The 16,729-nt window shown below is 36.5% G+C and overlaps 1 protein-coding gene across 2 annotated transcripts in view; it reads right to left on the minus strand.

Annotated features, from left to right (window-relative positions):
- B3GLCT (beta 3-glucosyltransferase) overlaps positions 1-16,729 on the minus strand; it is a 122,134-nt gene that overhangs the window by 20,524 nt on the left and 84,881 nt on the right. For both annotated transcript variants that reach the window (XM_027835194.1, XM_027835193.1), the window contains exons 9-12: positions 16,029-16,160; positions 12,569-12,638; positions 3,531-3,644; positions 791-890 (exon numbers count right to left, since the gene is read on the minus strand). In XM_027835194.1, the coding sequence (XP_027690995.1) occupies positions 791-890; positions 3,531-3,644; positions 12,569-12,638; positions 16,029-16,160 (416 nt within the window). The remainder of the gene's footprint in view (positions 1-790; positions 891-3,530; positions 3,645-12,568; positions 12,639-16,028; positions 16,161-16,729) is intronic.

A 16,729-nucleotide genomic window follows, 5' to 3' on the forward strand; every position in this document is an offset into this window, starting at 1 on the left:
ATGTAAGTTACTGGTGTGCTTAGAGTTCTAGTGTCAACAACAAAGATTGTCTCTGGGAATTATTCTGCCTTGGGGACCTTGGTCACACACAGTAAATACCCACGCTATTCATCACAGTACAGATTACTGCAATGGGTGGTACAGGCAGTAAGTTAACTAAAAATAAGTGGTCCCCATAGGAAATACATAAGGAATGTGAGATTTCATGAATCATGAGATCTATATGAACTGATGCAGAGCAAAGGGAATAGAACCTCTCTCTTTCTCTCTCAATACACACACACACACACACACACACACACACACACACTCTACTAGTGTAAAAAAAAAAAGATAACGCTAAAAGACCAACAGAATACAGGTCAAATACAGTGGACAAAGTTGGTTCTCTATTACTGAGGTTAAAACCACAACATTCTCTTCTGTAAGCATTGTAAACTATATGAGTGAAAAGTTACATGTGCTGCCAGTAGTAATCAATGTACTAGATGGTTTTACTTTGTTATGGAAAGGTACTTTTTATTAGGATATTGTTTATTGGTAAGTGACTAATGAGTCAAAACAAAATGTATCAATTAAAATATTTTTCATCTTAAAAAAATACACTATATAGCACCATAAGCATATGGATACTTAATAAAAAGTTATGATAAAATTAATTGTGATATTTATATTAGTCACAATATCCATATATATGCAAACTAGAAAATATGAACAGAGAAAAGATTAGACTTGGAAGTATATGAACTAAGGCTTTGAATGTATGGCTAGATTCTGAATGACTTCTTACCTTATTAATGTATCATCATCCACAATGACTAACCAAGTTGTTGTATCACTGCTATGATTCAAAAATCTTTCCAAAATAGCAAAGGTCTTTCCACAGTGACCTAAGAAAAAATGTCAGGATAGGATACGGTGATTACCCACAGATGTAAAGTGGTAGATTCAGGGTTTGAACCGTGTCCTCTGATATAAGATGTTATATGAATGAAAATTGTATTCACCATTATCATCCATGTACTAAATGAAAACAAATAAAAAACATTTGGAGGTAAAATGACTCAGGTTTTTTTTCTATTGAATGAAAAGCCTAAATTTTAATTAGACAAGTTATAATGCAAAGATGAAAGTTACATTTAGGATCATGGGATTTCAAAGGGAGAAGTCATTTAGTCTAAGCAATGCCTGACTAATACATGATTTTGCAACACATACAGAATACCCTTGCCATAGTTCCAGTTTTCTTGAGTAGTACTGACCAATTCTGGACAGCTAGGTGATGCAGTGAATAGAGTGCTGGACCTGGAATCAAGAGGATCTGAGTTCAAATCCAGCCTCCGACACTACTTGTGTGACCCTAGGCAAGTCACTTAACCCTGTTTGCCTCAGTTTCTTCATCTGTAAAATGAACTAGAGAAGGAAGTCGCAAACTACTGCAGTATCTTTGCCAACAAAATCCCAAATGAGGTCACAGAGAGTTGCATATGATTGAAACAACTCAACAAAGGCCAAAAAAAAAACCAAAAACCAAAAACCCAACCCTGACTAAAGCTTGAAATGGTTAATAATACAACCAATTATATGGCATATGACCAATTATATGGCATATTATAAACCACAATTAAACCATATCTATAGCAAACTGATAATTGATACTCAAAACCACAACACTAATGCCCTGCCAGGATCTTTAATCATCAAAGGTCAAAAGCATACTCTACTGAACATAACTGAGAATTAAGTACATTTTACTGTTCTTAGGAAAGGCATTGCTTGCTCAAAATCTTCCTTCTATTTACATATGTGCTATTTATAAGAACAAAGAGAAATAGATTCAATAAGTGAACTCAAGCTGTCATGCTAAAATGTAACACCTGGAATAGGGATTTATAAAATATAAATTCTTTTTGAAAAAGAAGGAAGATGAGAGACTGATTTGACTTGACTGAAGTCCACAATGCTTCTGGTTACAGGTACAAGAAAAATGCCATAGGATTAGATCAGACTAAAAAGGAGAGATTCATTACTTTTCTCTTCTATGTCCCCTGATCTGACTGGAAGTAGGAAAAATCTAGGGATAGAGGAAGGCTTGGAAATCCTTCAATGTAATTTTCTCTGGGACTTCCCAAATTAGTCAAAGGTAAGTTTAGATAAAAAGCATTAGCTAAAGCACTAGCTTAAGTGCCTCCTAAGGCATTCTGAGATAGAAGGAATAGGCCAGAACATGATGACTTTCCAGAAGAAATTCAGGAAACACAGAAGCACTTGTGTTCCCAGGCCTCTAAGAGTCCAAACATCTAGTCCATCTATTGCCAAAACTGCTAGTAGCTTCAGTGCTCAAGTGGATCCTTAAGTTCTCAAAAGGTAAAATGTTAAAGGTGAATATAACAGAGGTTTTGGACTATGGAGAAAAGGGGAGAATTAATGAGGCTGTTAAGAAGGCTCGGAGTACACCAAAGGTTAAGCTCTACAAAGATAACCGCTCATACTTCCATCATAGGTCCTTGTGTTTCTTTAGAAGACGTTGTTCCAATTTTCTCCCACCTGTTTCAGGTATCTAGTAAGTACCAGCTGTGTAACATGAAGTTTTTTTTTACTAATAAAATGTTTAATTGCCTAAGAAGGTTGGCTTTGTCTGTATTCTACAAGACACATTCACTGAAATAAATGACTAGCAATTCTGAAGTAACCAAGATAAGCGAGACTACCACCTGGTGGTGTCTCCCTAGAACTTCAGCAACATGCTCCCAGGGGCTCAGAAACATGGAGATAGCAAAGCTGTTAAACCCACAAACTGACAGATAATGCCATAATTGCAATTTAATTCCTTGAAAATTGGCAATCTATGTATGGTGGATATATAGTATTGGACAACCAGAATGCCTAATAAGATCTTATTTTTTTCAATCATGACACAAAGACATGAAATATATACATACTGTATATATGTATACATACATATATGTATGCACAGATACAAATGTGTGAATGTGTATGTGTGTGTGTGTATGTGTAAAACTAATCCTTATATAGGTACAATTTCCACGTACTCCAACTATATTAATTATGGTCTACTGAAAAACTATTAGGAATAAATAACCTTTTGTTGTTGATGTAATTTGTTGTTTTTCAATTGGTTTAGTCACATCTGATTCTTCATGATTCCATTTGGAGTTTTCTTGGCAAAGATACTGGAGTGATTTGCTATTTCCTTCTCCACCTCATTTTACAGATGAGGAACTGAGGCAAACAGGATTTAGATACTTGCCCAAGGTCACACAGCTAGTAAGTGTCTGAGGCTGGAACTGAACTCAGGTCTTGCTGACTCCAGGCCCAGCACTCTCTCCACTGTGCCACCTAGCTGGTCCTGTTGATGTAAAGGCAATGCTTAAAGAAACCAAGGGGACAGAGGAAAATGTGTAAAATAGAATTATAATCTACTTGGAAAATAAACATTTTCTGCCTTAATTTATCATATTTATGGAATAAAATATTTCTTAGAAAGGCACTAATCAATCAGTGCTCACCTCTTTCAGTATTAGGCACTCCCAGATCAATAGTTGGAATTGAACTCTCTGCATAATCACTGTAGTATTCAATGAGTCTTGCCTGATCTTCCCAAGTCTGCTTTACAATAGGTACTGAGGGGGAGAAGTTACAGAGAAAAGAGATTAAGATCACCTGCCTAAATGTGTAATCAGCAGAGGCAACTCAGAACTGCAACATCTATAAGGCAGTAAGATGGTCATTTGTCCTTCTTAAGGTCTCCTAGGACCAAGAGCTTGTTTGTAACCCTGAGAAAAGCTATAGTTGAATGGTGATGACGGGACATGATTCGATCCCACTTCTTGATCAGCATTTTCAATACTCCCTTAAGCAATAAATTCTGCCTTCATACTGATGAACGCATTTACTTCCTTATATGAAATCCCAGTCCAATTACATCACAGTGTTATATGTAAAGCTCAAATTTTAATTAACCTTTTTCTTCCCCCACAAAATGTTAATTTAAAATCTACTTTTTAAACCATCATTTTTAGCTCAGCTTTTAAAAAAAACTGTTATATTATTCTAGCTAATCTTAGTGACTTCTTCTGGGATTATCCTTAATGTATTCTGTATATATCTTGTTTCTGCATAGTTGTTTGCATGTTGCTTCCCCCAGTAGACTGCGAGAGAACAGAGACTTGACTTTTTTTTTTGCCTTTCTTTGTACATCCAGAGCTTAGCACAGGCCTGGCACATAGTAGGTGCTTAATAAATACTCCTTGATTGATGGAACTCCCAAATCAACATATCCACCTCTCATCTCTTTTTTAAGTTACAGCACTACATCACCAGCTCCCTGCTGGACATCTCTTGCATAAGCATCTCAAACTCAGCCTCTCCAAAATGGAATTCACTATCTTTCTCCCTCTAAAATCCGTCTTGCTTTCTAACTTCCCTATTTATGTTGAAGGCACTACCATCCTTCCAGTCCCCCAGGTTTGTAATTTCATGTTTGTTCTCAAAGTTTCTTTGTCTCTCCCCTTTCCCCCATCCCATTTAATCAGTTTGCCTGTCTTGTTGATTTTACCTTCATAACATCTCTTGCATTCATCCTTTTCTCTCCACTCACAAAATGGTGACCTTGGTTCATCATCCTTTTGGTCTCTGTGTCTCTGTCTCTCTCTGTCTCTCTGTCTCCCTCCCTCCCTCTCTCCCTTTGCCCTCCAGTCTCTCCTCTGGGAATTCATTCTCCATATAGCTGTCAAACTAGTATTTCTGGAGCATATAACTAACCATGTTACTTCCTTCCTCAAAACACTCCAGAGGTTCCCTAACCTCTAAGACAAAATGCAGACTCTTCTTTTTGGCATTTAAAGTCCTTCACAATCTGGTTCTGAACATTATTTTTTTTCTAGGTTGATTACACGGATCACTCTCTCTCACATATTATGTCAAACTTTTGCCCCATATATGATTTTCCATTTCCTATATCTGTGCATTTGCATCTGCTATCTCTCATACCTGGAATGTTATCCCTCCTCACCTCCAACAACCGATTGACTGAACTGCCAAACAATTTTTAGGCTCCAACGATTCTTGGATTTCCTTCCAGGCTCACTTCAGTTATCACCTCCTAGAGGGAGGGCCTCACCCAATGTCTTTAGTTTGAGTGCTCCTCCTCCCCCAAAATTATTTCATACTTACCTTGTATATATTTTGCAATTGCTTATTTGTTTAAATGTTGTTTCCCTCCAGTGGAAAGTAAATTCCTTGCAAGCAGGGACTGTTTTGTAATTGTCTTTGTATCTCAAGCCCCTAGCACCATGCCTGGCACATAGTAATCTTTTAATAAATGTTTATTAAATCAATGGATGAATTAACATTAAAGTGATCAATCTTAATGCAATATTAAAGGAATCTCCATGCCATATATGGTCCTATGATTTTTCTGCAGTCACAGAAGAGATAGTTCATGCATGTTTTCACTGTAGTAAGAGGCATATTAAATGAAAGACAAAGTAAAGTTACTGTAAAAATCTTCACTCTATTCTCTCCTTCTAAAACCCTGTGTAATTAAAATCTTAACCAGGGCACTGCATTGGTGGCTTATTTTTGCATATAATAAAGAAAACGACTTACCACGTAATAGGGCTCTCAGGAGCATGCAGTCACTATATGTTCACACTCTTGGGTAAGATATCCTCCATTATTGCATAACACTGGAAGAAGCTGTGAGGAAAAGTCAAGAATTTCCCTCAGTCTTCAACATGTGTCCTTGCAGGGTTGCAAATTGTGCATTCGTTTTCCTTGGCTTTTAGCCTTCAGTTCCTTTTTGCTCTAATAACTAATCAGGATGGGTGATTCTCCACCAACGAGCTGATTCAAATGACACTGAAATAAAAATCAAGGTTGACTCTCCTCCCTGAACTCCTATATTCAACTACATTCTCCCTGCTGGAGTTTTAAATAGTGGTTGTCAATATCTTAGGACAGTTCCCTTTTTCAAATCCCCTTCTTTTTTTTTTCTTTTTTTTTTGTTCAAACTAGGAATTATTAGATACCAGAGAAGGCTAGAAATTGGCAACATCTTGTAACAGGATTGATTTTTCCCCTATATAGATATATACATATATCTATACAGAGAGAGAGATATATACATATATCTATATATAGAGAGAGATATATACACATATCTATATATAGAGAGAGATATATACATATATCTATATATAGAGGGAGATATATACATATATCTATATATAGAGGGAGATATATACACATATCTATATATAGATATATACATATATCTATATATAGATATATACGTATATCTATATATATAGATATATGTATATATATCTATATATATATACCTTATAAAGGTATGAACAATTGTTATTAGTGTCATTAAGGTATTTGGGATCTAATTTGACTGTTCAATGCTCTTTGCTAAGAGAATTCTAAATCATACTGCCTGATCACTGTATTTCTAAAAGGCTGAATGTTGAGAAAATACTTTTGCAGTCAATTACAATTACAGATTTCACTTTCAATCAATTTAATTTAATTTGATTGAATTCAATAATTAAGTGATATCATGCTAATGTTTATGAAATCTCACACATCAAGGTACCAAAGTAACAGAAAGGACCTCCTCAATAAGATTAGTTAACAACAAAATAACTAAAAGTAAGAGCAAAAGGTTAAAAAATACTTCTATTATGAAAAAGTTCAGCTGTATAAACTATATATATCTTCCATATGGATTTAGAGGCCCCTTAACCAAAGGAGTAAAACATAACTCTGAAGTACACAACATACATATTTACCCTTGTATGTTTCACTGTGAAGATGACTTAAGCTAAGAATGAAAATAGTCCTCGGACATGCTATAAAGCTACCTTACAATCAAATGACAGCTTTTGGGCTTATTGAGGAAGGTATTATTAATATTGTACTTACATATGATGTTGGGTCTAAGTTGTGTTTACTTGTCCACTTAAAAACATGATTGTTATTTTCTCTATGGGACAGATCCAGGACCACAAGGAGGCATACACATACATACACATAAATGTGTGTGTGTGTATATATACACACATATATATGTATATATATATGTGTGTGTCTGTATGAATGTATGTATGTATACTATAATATATATGTATAGGATATATAGGAATATATGTGCATGTGTATACGTGTGTATGTATATATGTATATGTATGTATGTGTCTGTATATATATATGTTATATAAGAATACATACCAAATGTGGGTCATAATTCCACATCAAAGAGAAAAATTTCATGGAAGTGATTAAAACCATTCTACCCCACTGATTGAAAGTGACATCTCCAATTAATCTGTATCCTCAACCACTTCAGACTTCACGGGGAGTACTCAAGAACTAGCTTTCATCCACAGTTATTAATTTAATTACTTCTTCTAACAAGGAATTGTCTTCCACCTGGTTCCTTATAACCCAAGCTTTACTTACACACCTATTTAAGACCCACACGCTACACTCTTCACTACCTGCCTCCCCATCAGATTGTTCAATCAAAGACAGAAAACTAGGTAGGGGTTAATCCTAATGTTTGTTTCAGTATATTGATGTGGATTTTACTCTCTGATGCATAATCACAGCAGTAAAGCTGTCTACCTTTTTCTAATCTAAAGCAGAACAAGGTATTTATCTCATTTTTTTTTAAGAAATCAAGAAGCTGTGAAAAGGAACTGAAGGCTGAATAAGTAGCAATTTTGCCTCTTTAATTAGATGGGAGACAGCAGGAAGATGGCATATCACAACCCACTATTTAATGAGCAACAACAGTGGCTGCTACCAGATGCTTGAGACATGCACATGATCTGCATAAGAAAGGTAAGGTACAGAAGATTCTTAAAATTTTCTCACAGCTCCCATTACGCAATGAAAAACATATGACCCAAGAGCATGGATCAAGTTGAATCAAAACCCCAGTAAATAGTATTTTGCAGCATTTAATGCTACTTCTTACCCTTACAGCTTTTAAAAGTCTGTTTAAAAGCCTTACCCATGCTTGGATCTTAACAGAAATGCTGCTGCATAGATGGAGTAGATAGGGATTTTCTAAGCTAACTTGAAAAGTATGTGTCAATAAGAATGTAATGTTTCAAGTAGAGTTACAGAGTATCACACATATAGAGAGTTCAAATAGACTGGCTCCATCAAGCAGCTATGCTTTCCTTTGTATTAGTAGAGAACAATCACAACACCTTTCTTTTGAACATTGGCCTTCCTCCTTTATTGCTAGTCTACCTCAGGAAGTAAAAACTGAATTCCACTTATGTCATTTTGCGTTCCATTCATGTCCATTTATGCCAAACACCTTAAAAGCAAGAATGGAATTTCCTTGAGAGCAGTTCAGCCTATCCTTAGAGGTTGTTAATATTTCATACAATCACTAATGATTGCCAGAAAATGTGCTAGAAGAGTATACTAGTGCTTCTCTGGTTATGGGGCAGAGTAAATTGAGCTAGAAGTCAGAAGTTCAAATGTTACACCAGACACTTAGTAGCTGTGGGACCCTGGGCAAGTCACTTAATCTCTGTCTCAGTTTCCTGATCTATAAAATGGAGATAAATAACAGCACCCTCCTCCCAGAGCCGTGAGGATCAAATGAGATGATATTTGTAAAGTGCCTTGTAAACCTTGAGGAACTATATATATGCTAGGTGTTATCATCATCATCATATTAATATTGTTTAATATATAATATTGATAATAAAATACTCATGAATAATAATAACCATAAGTAAGCAAATTGCTACAACATAATCCTGTACCTACTCCCCTAATGTTCAATCAGAGAGAGGAATTGATCATTTTTATAGTTTCTCTCTCCACTACTTCTAGGTATTTATTTCTGTATTTATTAACATCTCCATCAGAGAATATGCAAAGGCAGAAAAAAGATGACACTCAAGACCTAATTCTTCTGCTCAGGATTGTAAAATTAGAGCTGGAAAAGGACTCCAGTGGGCCACCTGATCCAAAACACCCAGTTTACAGAGAGGCCTCAGGAAGGTAAGTGACTTATCCATGGTCACACAGGTAGTAAGCAATAGAGACAGGTTATAAACCCAGATCCTCTGATTCTAGAGCTGGTACTGTTTCCAATTTAGCATGCTGTTTATTCGTAGCTCCTTCTTATTAAATAATTTGTTCAGTTGCTTCAATCACGTCCAACTATTTGTGACCCCATTTGGGGTTTTCTTGGCAGAGATACTGGAGTGGTTTGCCATTTCCTTCTCCAGCTCATTTTACAGATGAGGAAGCTAAGGCAAACAGGGTTAAGTGACTTGCCCAGGGTCACACAGTTAGTAAATGTCTGAGGCCAGATTGGCACTCTGGAGGATGACTCTTCCTGATTCCAGGCCCAGCACTCTATCTACTCTGCCACCTACTTGCCCATTAATAATTAATAACATCCAGTAAAATAGATGGCAAGAGAGGAGAGCCAAATATTCCTAACCCAACCTAAGATTGTATTTGAGAGTTAGTTGTGGATTTTTATTTCATCCTGTCCTAATTAATACAGAAAATAAAAAGTTGGCTTTTACGAGCTTCTAAATGCTGGCTTTCTAAATACCTGATCTTCAAGAGAGTATGCCTTCTTCATCAATGCCATTAAATGGTATTAGATGTGTACCTGAATGCACATTGTACTGCTTTCTACTATACTATCATGTTTCTCATGGCATCCTAGATGTAGAGGTGGAAATAACCTCAGAGGTTATCTAATCCAACCTCCTCATTTTATAGACAAGGAAACTGAGACAGAGAGAGATGAAATGACTTGTCCAAAGTGACACAGGTCACTAGTGACAGAGGCATATGTGAAGTCAGGCCTTATGACTCTAAATCCAACCTTTCCACTGTGCCACAGTGGTTCTCTCTTTGTTCTCCATGGCAGTAGCTCACGGCCTTTATGAAGAAAACATGGTGACTCTCCCAACCAGATAGTAGAAAGGGCAGGAAAGCCCAAAGCTCCAAGATTCTCCTAGCATATACACAAACTCAAGGGTCACAGGAAACTTAGAAATTCTCTCACATTAGATTATTTCTTTGAACAAACACATCACATTCAAATGAGTCTTACAACCGAAAATCAACCGGGTTTCAGAATAGTCACAAATTTTCACTTTTCTCTGTGACTGGAGCCAAACAATAGAAATCAATACATTGGATTGCTTTAGGAGCTGAAGTGTTTGTTTGTCTGTTCATTTCCCATAATCATAGCAGTAAGCATTATTAGAGCTAGAAGTGATCATTAGGCCAGAGCATTCACTTCATTAACGAAGCGCCTGAGGTCCAGAGAAATTCAGTGACTTGTACTGGGTCACAAAGCATGTCAGCGGTAGAAGTGGGACCAGAATCCAGGTCTCCTGATTCCCTGGCCAATCTTCTTTCCATTGGGTCACACTCTTCCTGCTTTTATATTCTTTAATTTAATAACTACTTTTTAAAAATAAAATGATCTTCAGGCTAAATTCAAGATAGTAGGTGAGGTTATTTTTGGGTTGTGTGAAATAGAGTTCTGCCTTTCACTGCTTTCATATTTCAATAGTCCACTCACAAAATGCTGTCTAATTCCAAGCTGTATTAATTCATTCTTTGTCCCCTTTATCCAGTCATCCAGAAATTTCTGATGATGCTTAATTAGACAAAGGAAGGCAACAGTATGTGTGGGGGGCAAGATATTGTCATGTGCCTATCTTAGCTTCTAGGAGGAAACATTTTGAATCTTCTTTTTTAAAAGCTCACATTAATAATTTCTTAATTGTTTTTATGGCTTTCCAATGAGATGTGACACTCTGAGAACCTGCCAACAAAATGTTACATATTGTGACAGATATTAGGAATCATCTTCATTTTGCGACTCTAAGACTAATCTTGGGTTCTTTTTTATCAAGAATTATGGTTCTGAAGGGATTTTGAGTGGAGTAAAAGCTGTCCCCCAAGCCTGGGTTTGTAGGGCAAGGTACAGAATGCACAGGGGAAGGAGGTATGAGGCTTTAAGAAAGGCCATGGGACTCAGTCATTTTCTGCTCAGAACAAGTGTTGGTCTGCCCAAACCTTCACTGGACAGGTATCTAGAGAGACAGCATAATGTAACAAGAGGAGTCTGTTGCAATGAAGGCTAAGAAAGCCTGATTTAGCAGTCAGCATTTCTCATTTCTAATTCAGCTGGAGATAGAGTGCTGGACTTGGAGTCAGAAAGACCTGGGGTTAGAGCCTGCCTCTGATACGTACCAGATGTGTGACCCTGGGCCAGTCACTTCACTTACCTGAACCTCAGTTCCCTCATCTATTAAATGGGGGATGGTGACTGCACCTACTTCACAGTATTATCTTGAGACTTAAATGAGATAATATATGTAAAGTAATCTGTAAACATTAATATGTTACATAAATATGAGCTATCATTATTATCCTGTTGTTGTTGCTTTTCATACTCAGAGGAGGATTAATCAGTCAATATCATTAAGTACTTACTATGTGCCAGGCACTGGAAATACAAATACAAAGACAAAAATTAAATAGTCCCTGCCCTCACGGAGCTTACATTCTCTGGGTGGAGGCAACATGTATACAGATAAGCATAAACAAAATAAATGCAAGGTCATTTTCAGGGAGAGGCACTAAAAGCTGGGGGCAAGGATAAATCAGGACAAGCCTCTTCTATAAGGAAGGATAGGATCATGGATTTAGAGCTGGAAGGGACCTCAGAGACCATCTAATCCAGCCCCCTCATTTTACAGATGAGGAAACTGAGGCCCAGAGGGGTTAATAATCTGTCTAAGGTCACATAGACAGTAAGTAGCAGGGCTTGGTTCCAAGTCCAGTGCTCTTAACATTCTTGCCATTACATCATACTGCCCATCTCAAGAGCACTCCTTGGCAATACAATAAAAAAACCTGTACTTTCCCAAAGTGTTCTCCATTCTCTGGTTTAGTTAACAGGGCTCTCCTGCTTTATAAAGCATCTCCCTTTCCCATCTTTTTTTATAATCTCTATTTCACTTAGGAGTAGCACAGTTATAAATGTTTTCTTTGGAAGAATGTACAGTGAAATCTAGGAAGGGGGTAGATCAGGGACCGTCTTCAAAATTCTCATTGGACCCACTTAATTTTCATATTCCAAACTTTTCACAGGCAACACATATAACATGATCAATTATTCTAGTAAACTACCAAGATTTCAGTGAGAATCAAAGGTTCTGCACAGTTCAAAGTAAATATTTCTGACATACTGTCCCCAAGACAGATGTTGTCTAAACTTTCTAATTTATAAATAAAAATGGGGCTTTAACAGGCATTTAAAGGAGCTGTGAATTCATATTTTGGTTTCATATGAATTCATATTAATAAAGTTTAACCCTTTTAGTTAACCTGTCAAAATGAGGAATACTGTTAAAAGCAGATTTCACTGGTTGCTCCCTTCGTTCCTGTCTAATTCTTGTGCTTATGCCCTTATAAAATGAAGAGCACATTTTAAAAATCCAATAAAAACAAATGATTCAGAACATACTTCTGTCATCATGAAACTTCTTGCATGTTTTTACCGCAACAAAAACAGCCATCTCCTTCACTGGATTTCCCTATGAGGCAATAAGAAGAAAAAATGATGCATTTATAACTTGAAGTGTTTATTTAAAGTGTGCATTATAAAATCAAGCATCAACTATCCCAAACTCCATAAAAAGTGGCTTTTTTATGACAATGAGTCCAATCCTACTGCCCAATTAAATTTAGGTAAAGAATGGAGGAATCATTTTAATAACAATTAAAGTAGCTCTTTTCTAATTTGTAATGAACAGGATGGAGAATGCCTAGAAACAGGGAACATTTACTAGAACATGTTTTAATTAGGATCATATTTATATGTCTATTGTCAATAAAATTAATTGACTTGTTTAAACTTAAGTCTGTAGTTGGGAGAGTTAGAGTAGTTAGGATGGAATAGGAGAAAGAAGACAAGGTCAAGAGTCAGAAGACCTGGGCTCTTGGCCCAGCCCATTTTAGCTGGCTATGGAACCTTTAGAAATTTACTTAGTCTCTCCGCGGGCCCCCATTTTTTCATCTCTTACAAATGTGTGGTTTGGACAAGGTGATCATGAGGATGATTATGATAATAGCATCTAATGATATGGTGATTTAAATTTTGCAAAGTGCTTTACACATATTATCTAATTTGATCTTGGAACCAGACACCAACTCATCTGTCTTAGCTTCCTCATTTAGAAATATTAAGAATTCCTTTGTGAAATGACCCTAGTCTGAAGCCTTTGATCTAATGTGAGAGAGAAACATCATCAACCTTGCCTTAATGATCAATTCCAAAAAAAGTCATGTTCTCTTCTTTTGGATCAGCCCAGGAACGTTGTTGTTCAGTCATTTGCAAACTCCCTGTGACCCCATTTGGTTTTTTGTTTGTTTGTTTGGAGTTTGCCATTTCCTTCTCCAGCTCATTTTATAGATGAGGAAACTGAGGCAAAGAGGGTTAAATGACTTGCCCAGGGTCACACAGCTAGTAAGTGTCAGAGCCTAGATGAGTCTTCCTGACTCCAGGCCCAGTACTCTATTCACTTTACCACCTAACTGCCAAAGGGTTCCTCCCCAATAAGTAATTAAGGCAGTGAAGGGACAAAGGCAAGCTGCCTTTGATTGATCCATGGAAGAGTAGGAGCCTCTTCCCTTATGCCCTGAAGAGATTAGGTTAATGATCCTCCTAAATCAGGGCTCCTATGGACTGTATCCCTTTGAAGTCTAGTGAAGACTCTCTCTCAGAATGTTTTAAATAACTAAAGGAAATATTTGATTTCAGTTAGAGCTTAAAGAAAATCAAGATGTAATTTTTTTTCCACCCCAAGTTCATAGACCCCTTAACTTCTCTTAACTGAAATTTATCTGTGGACTCCAGGTTAAGAAGTCTTGGCCTAAGAGAAGGAAGAAGCCTCTTTGATTACTTCAACTAATGGAAATATATCTTCTGGGTTCACCTTTGGCCAGCTGGAAAAGAGGATCCTTTGGGTAGTAGTCAAAGAGAAATGAATGGTTTCAGGAAATTATTCTCCTTACTAGCTGTGTGACCCTGGGCAAGTCACTTAACCATGATTGCCTCACAGAAAGAAAGAAAGAAAGAAAGAAAGAAAGAAAGAAAGAAAGAAAGAAAAGGAAGAAAAGAGAAAAGGAAAGAAAGAAATTATTTTCCAGAGCTGTGCCAAAACTTAAATGACTATTGTTCTAATAAAACAAACTGCTAACTGAAATGTTACCAGGACTCTAGATGACCCTTGTTCAGTCTTAACTGGGAAGTATTCCTTGTTCAGGATCCTATAAATTGGGACTTCAAAATTACTTGTGTTAGAGAGATGCCCAAGGTAATGAGATGTCAGTTTTGACATTTTTCTCAATAGACAAAAAATATGCTTACATTTAAAATTATTATAAATTAATACTTGTTTTTCATAGGTTTGTGTATACAACACAGAGTATAGAATTTTCTTCCACACCTTCGAGGTAGGTGTTATTATTATCCTCATTTTACACATGAAGAAACTGAGGCAAAAAGAAGTTAAATGACTTGCCCTAGGACACACAGCTAGTATCTGAAGGAGATTTTAAACTCACATTTTCCTGGCTCCAAGTTCAATCACTCTATTTCTACCTATCACCATAAGGTCTTTTCCACTCTCAAATATGGAGTCTAGTTTTGAGTACACTTGATTTTAATTGTAGGCAGTCTGAGTTTGCTAGCAAGGGTCATCCTCTATCAGTGATGTTTTTTTTTCTCCTTTCAGAATGACAGTTTTCAATAAAAACTGTCTTTCAGGGTCTTACTATAGTTAATGAAATGCTTGATCCTATGAAAAACACATGAGCCCAAGTGCTCTTCTTAATTATCAATAATAAAGTATTCATTGTGCACATTTGTCAAGGTGCTAAATGTGCATATGGTGTATGTTTACATTTTCTTCCTTTTAGACGGAAAGATGTGAAGGACAGGTGTCATGACTATAGCATCTCTATGCTATAAAATATCTCCTTAGCTCTTCTGCTAGTAAGACATCACTAATACAAAGAATTTGGAATTTTGTCAACATGGGAAACTCCCAGTGTGGGAACTTTGCTAATTAGGATCACAGCCTGTCTACTTTTTAGTAGGAAAATCCTAAGGCATCTGAACCTTAAGTTCAGCAAATTTTTCAAGGTGACATGTCTACTAGGTTTCAGATGAGGGACTAGATCTCTAGTTTTCCTGACTCCAAGCCTACCCACTATGCCCTGCTGCCTCTGTAATAATAATAATAATAATAATAATAATAATAATAATATCTATCATATGGTGACAGGGATAGAAGTTACTATTCATAATCCCCATTTCTACTCTCTCTATATTCAACTGAGCTTTCACTCTGCTTACAGACTTACCTTCTTTATTCTTGGATCTGGTCACATCATTCTAGTCCAAAGCCCTTCAACAGCTACCTATTACCCACCAAGTAAAGTTCTCTACATTCAAAGCCTTTCATGTTCAAGAGGCACTTAATAAATGCCTGAATTGAATATGGTGTTTCATTTGATAATAACAATAATAACTTACTTATATAGTGTGTTAAGGTTTACAAAATGCTTTTTTAACAAACATAGTCATAGGAGAAACATCTTCATTTTATAGATGGGAAAACTGAGGCTCAGAGAAATTAAGTGACTTGCTCAAGGGCAGGCAGCTCCTAACTAGCAGATCTAGGACTCACATTAAAATCTTCCGATTCCAAATCTAGTATCCTTCCCACTACAACCCATAACAAGTGTTCAGGAAATTTTAGTTGACATTAATGATTTGACATAGAATCTGCTCCTGTGTCCTCCATCAGTGAATAATTACCAAGACTCACTGAGTCTGTAATGTTATACAAGGTGCCAAGATAGCATGAAGCATACTATATAAACTTAACACATAAAGAAATTTTACCTATGGTACTCACACAAAGCGGTAGAAAAGCATGAAACATTGTAGCACAACTGGTAGCCTTAGGAGAGCTCACATCATCTGTGCAAAACTCAGGCACCGGAGTAAGATGGGGTCCATTGCCTTTGTCCCAAATGTAGAGAGCAATCTATTATAAAACAGATGATTGGCAATGACTACAGGAAGATAATACACAAGATGTAAAGAAAGAAAGGACATAAAGCATCAATTATCTTGAGATTGGTCTCATAATCATTAGAGAATTATTAATTACATTGTGTTTATAAGTCTTATAAATGAACCAACATTCTGAGTACTAAAGGATTCCCAAGTGGATACATGAATTTTGTAAAGCAGTAAAACTCCCATCAAGATACTGTAGAGAAATATACAAGAAAATCATTAGCCTCACCAACATCACCAAAAAACCTGGTATCTACACCTGAGCTGCATTCTCTTTAAAAGAAAAATACATTCATAGGCAACCTCCATTCTTTGTCACCAGAAAGGGGAAGCAATGGCTCATGTTCCCTCCCACCACCATACTCAACACTTATTTTGCTTCCATTTTCTTTATTAAGGAAAATAATCTTTGAAATTGGGGACTATATAACAGAAATGAAACTCAAAATAATCAAGGAAATGGTTAAAAAAAAAAAAGAATACCTAGCTGCCCTTCATGAGATCAAGTCACCAGGTCAGGACAAAGTTTTTCCC

Source organism: Vombatus ursinus, unplaced genomic scaffold, assembly GCF_900497805.2.
Source record: "Vombatus ursinus unplaced genomic scaffold, bare-nosed wombat genome assembly UNPS02014813.1, whole genome shotgun sequence".
NCBI lineage: Eukaryota > Metazoa > Chordata > Mammalia > Diprotodontia > Vombatidae > Vombatus > Vombatus ursinus.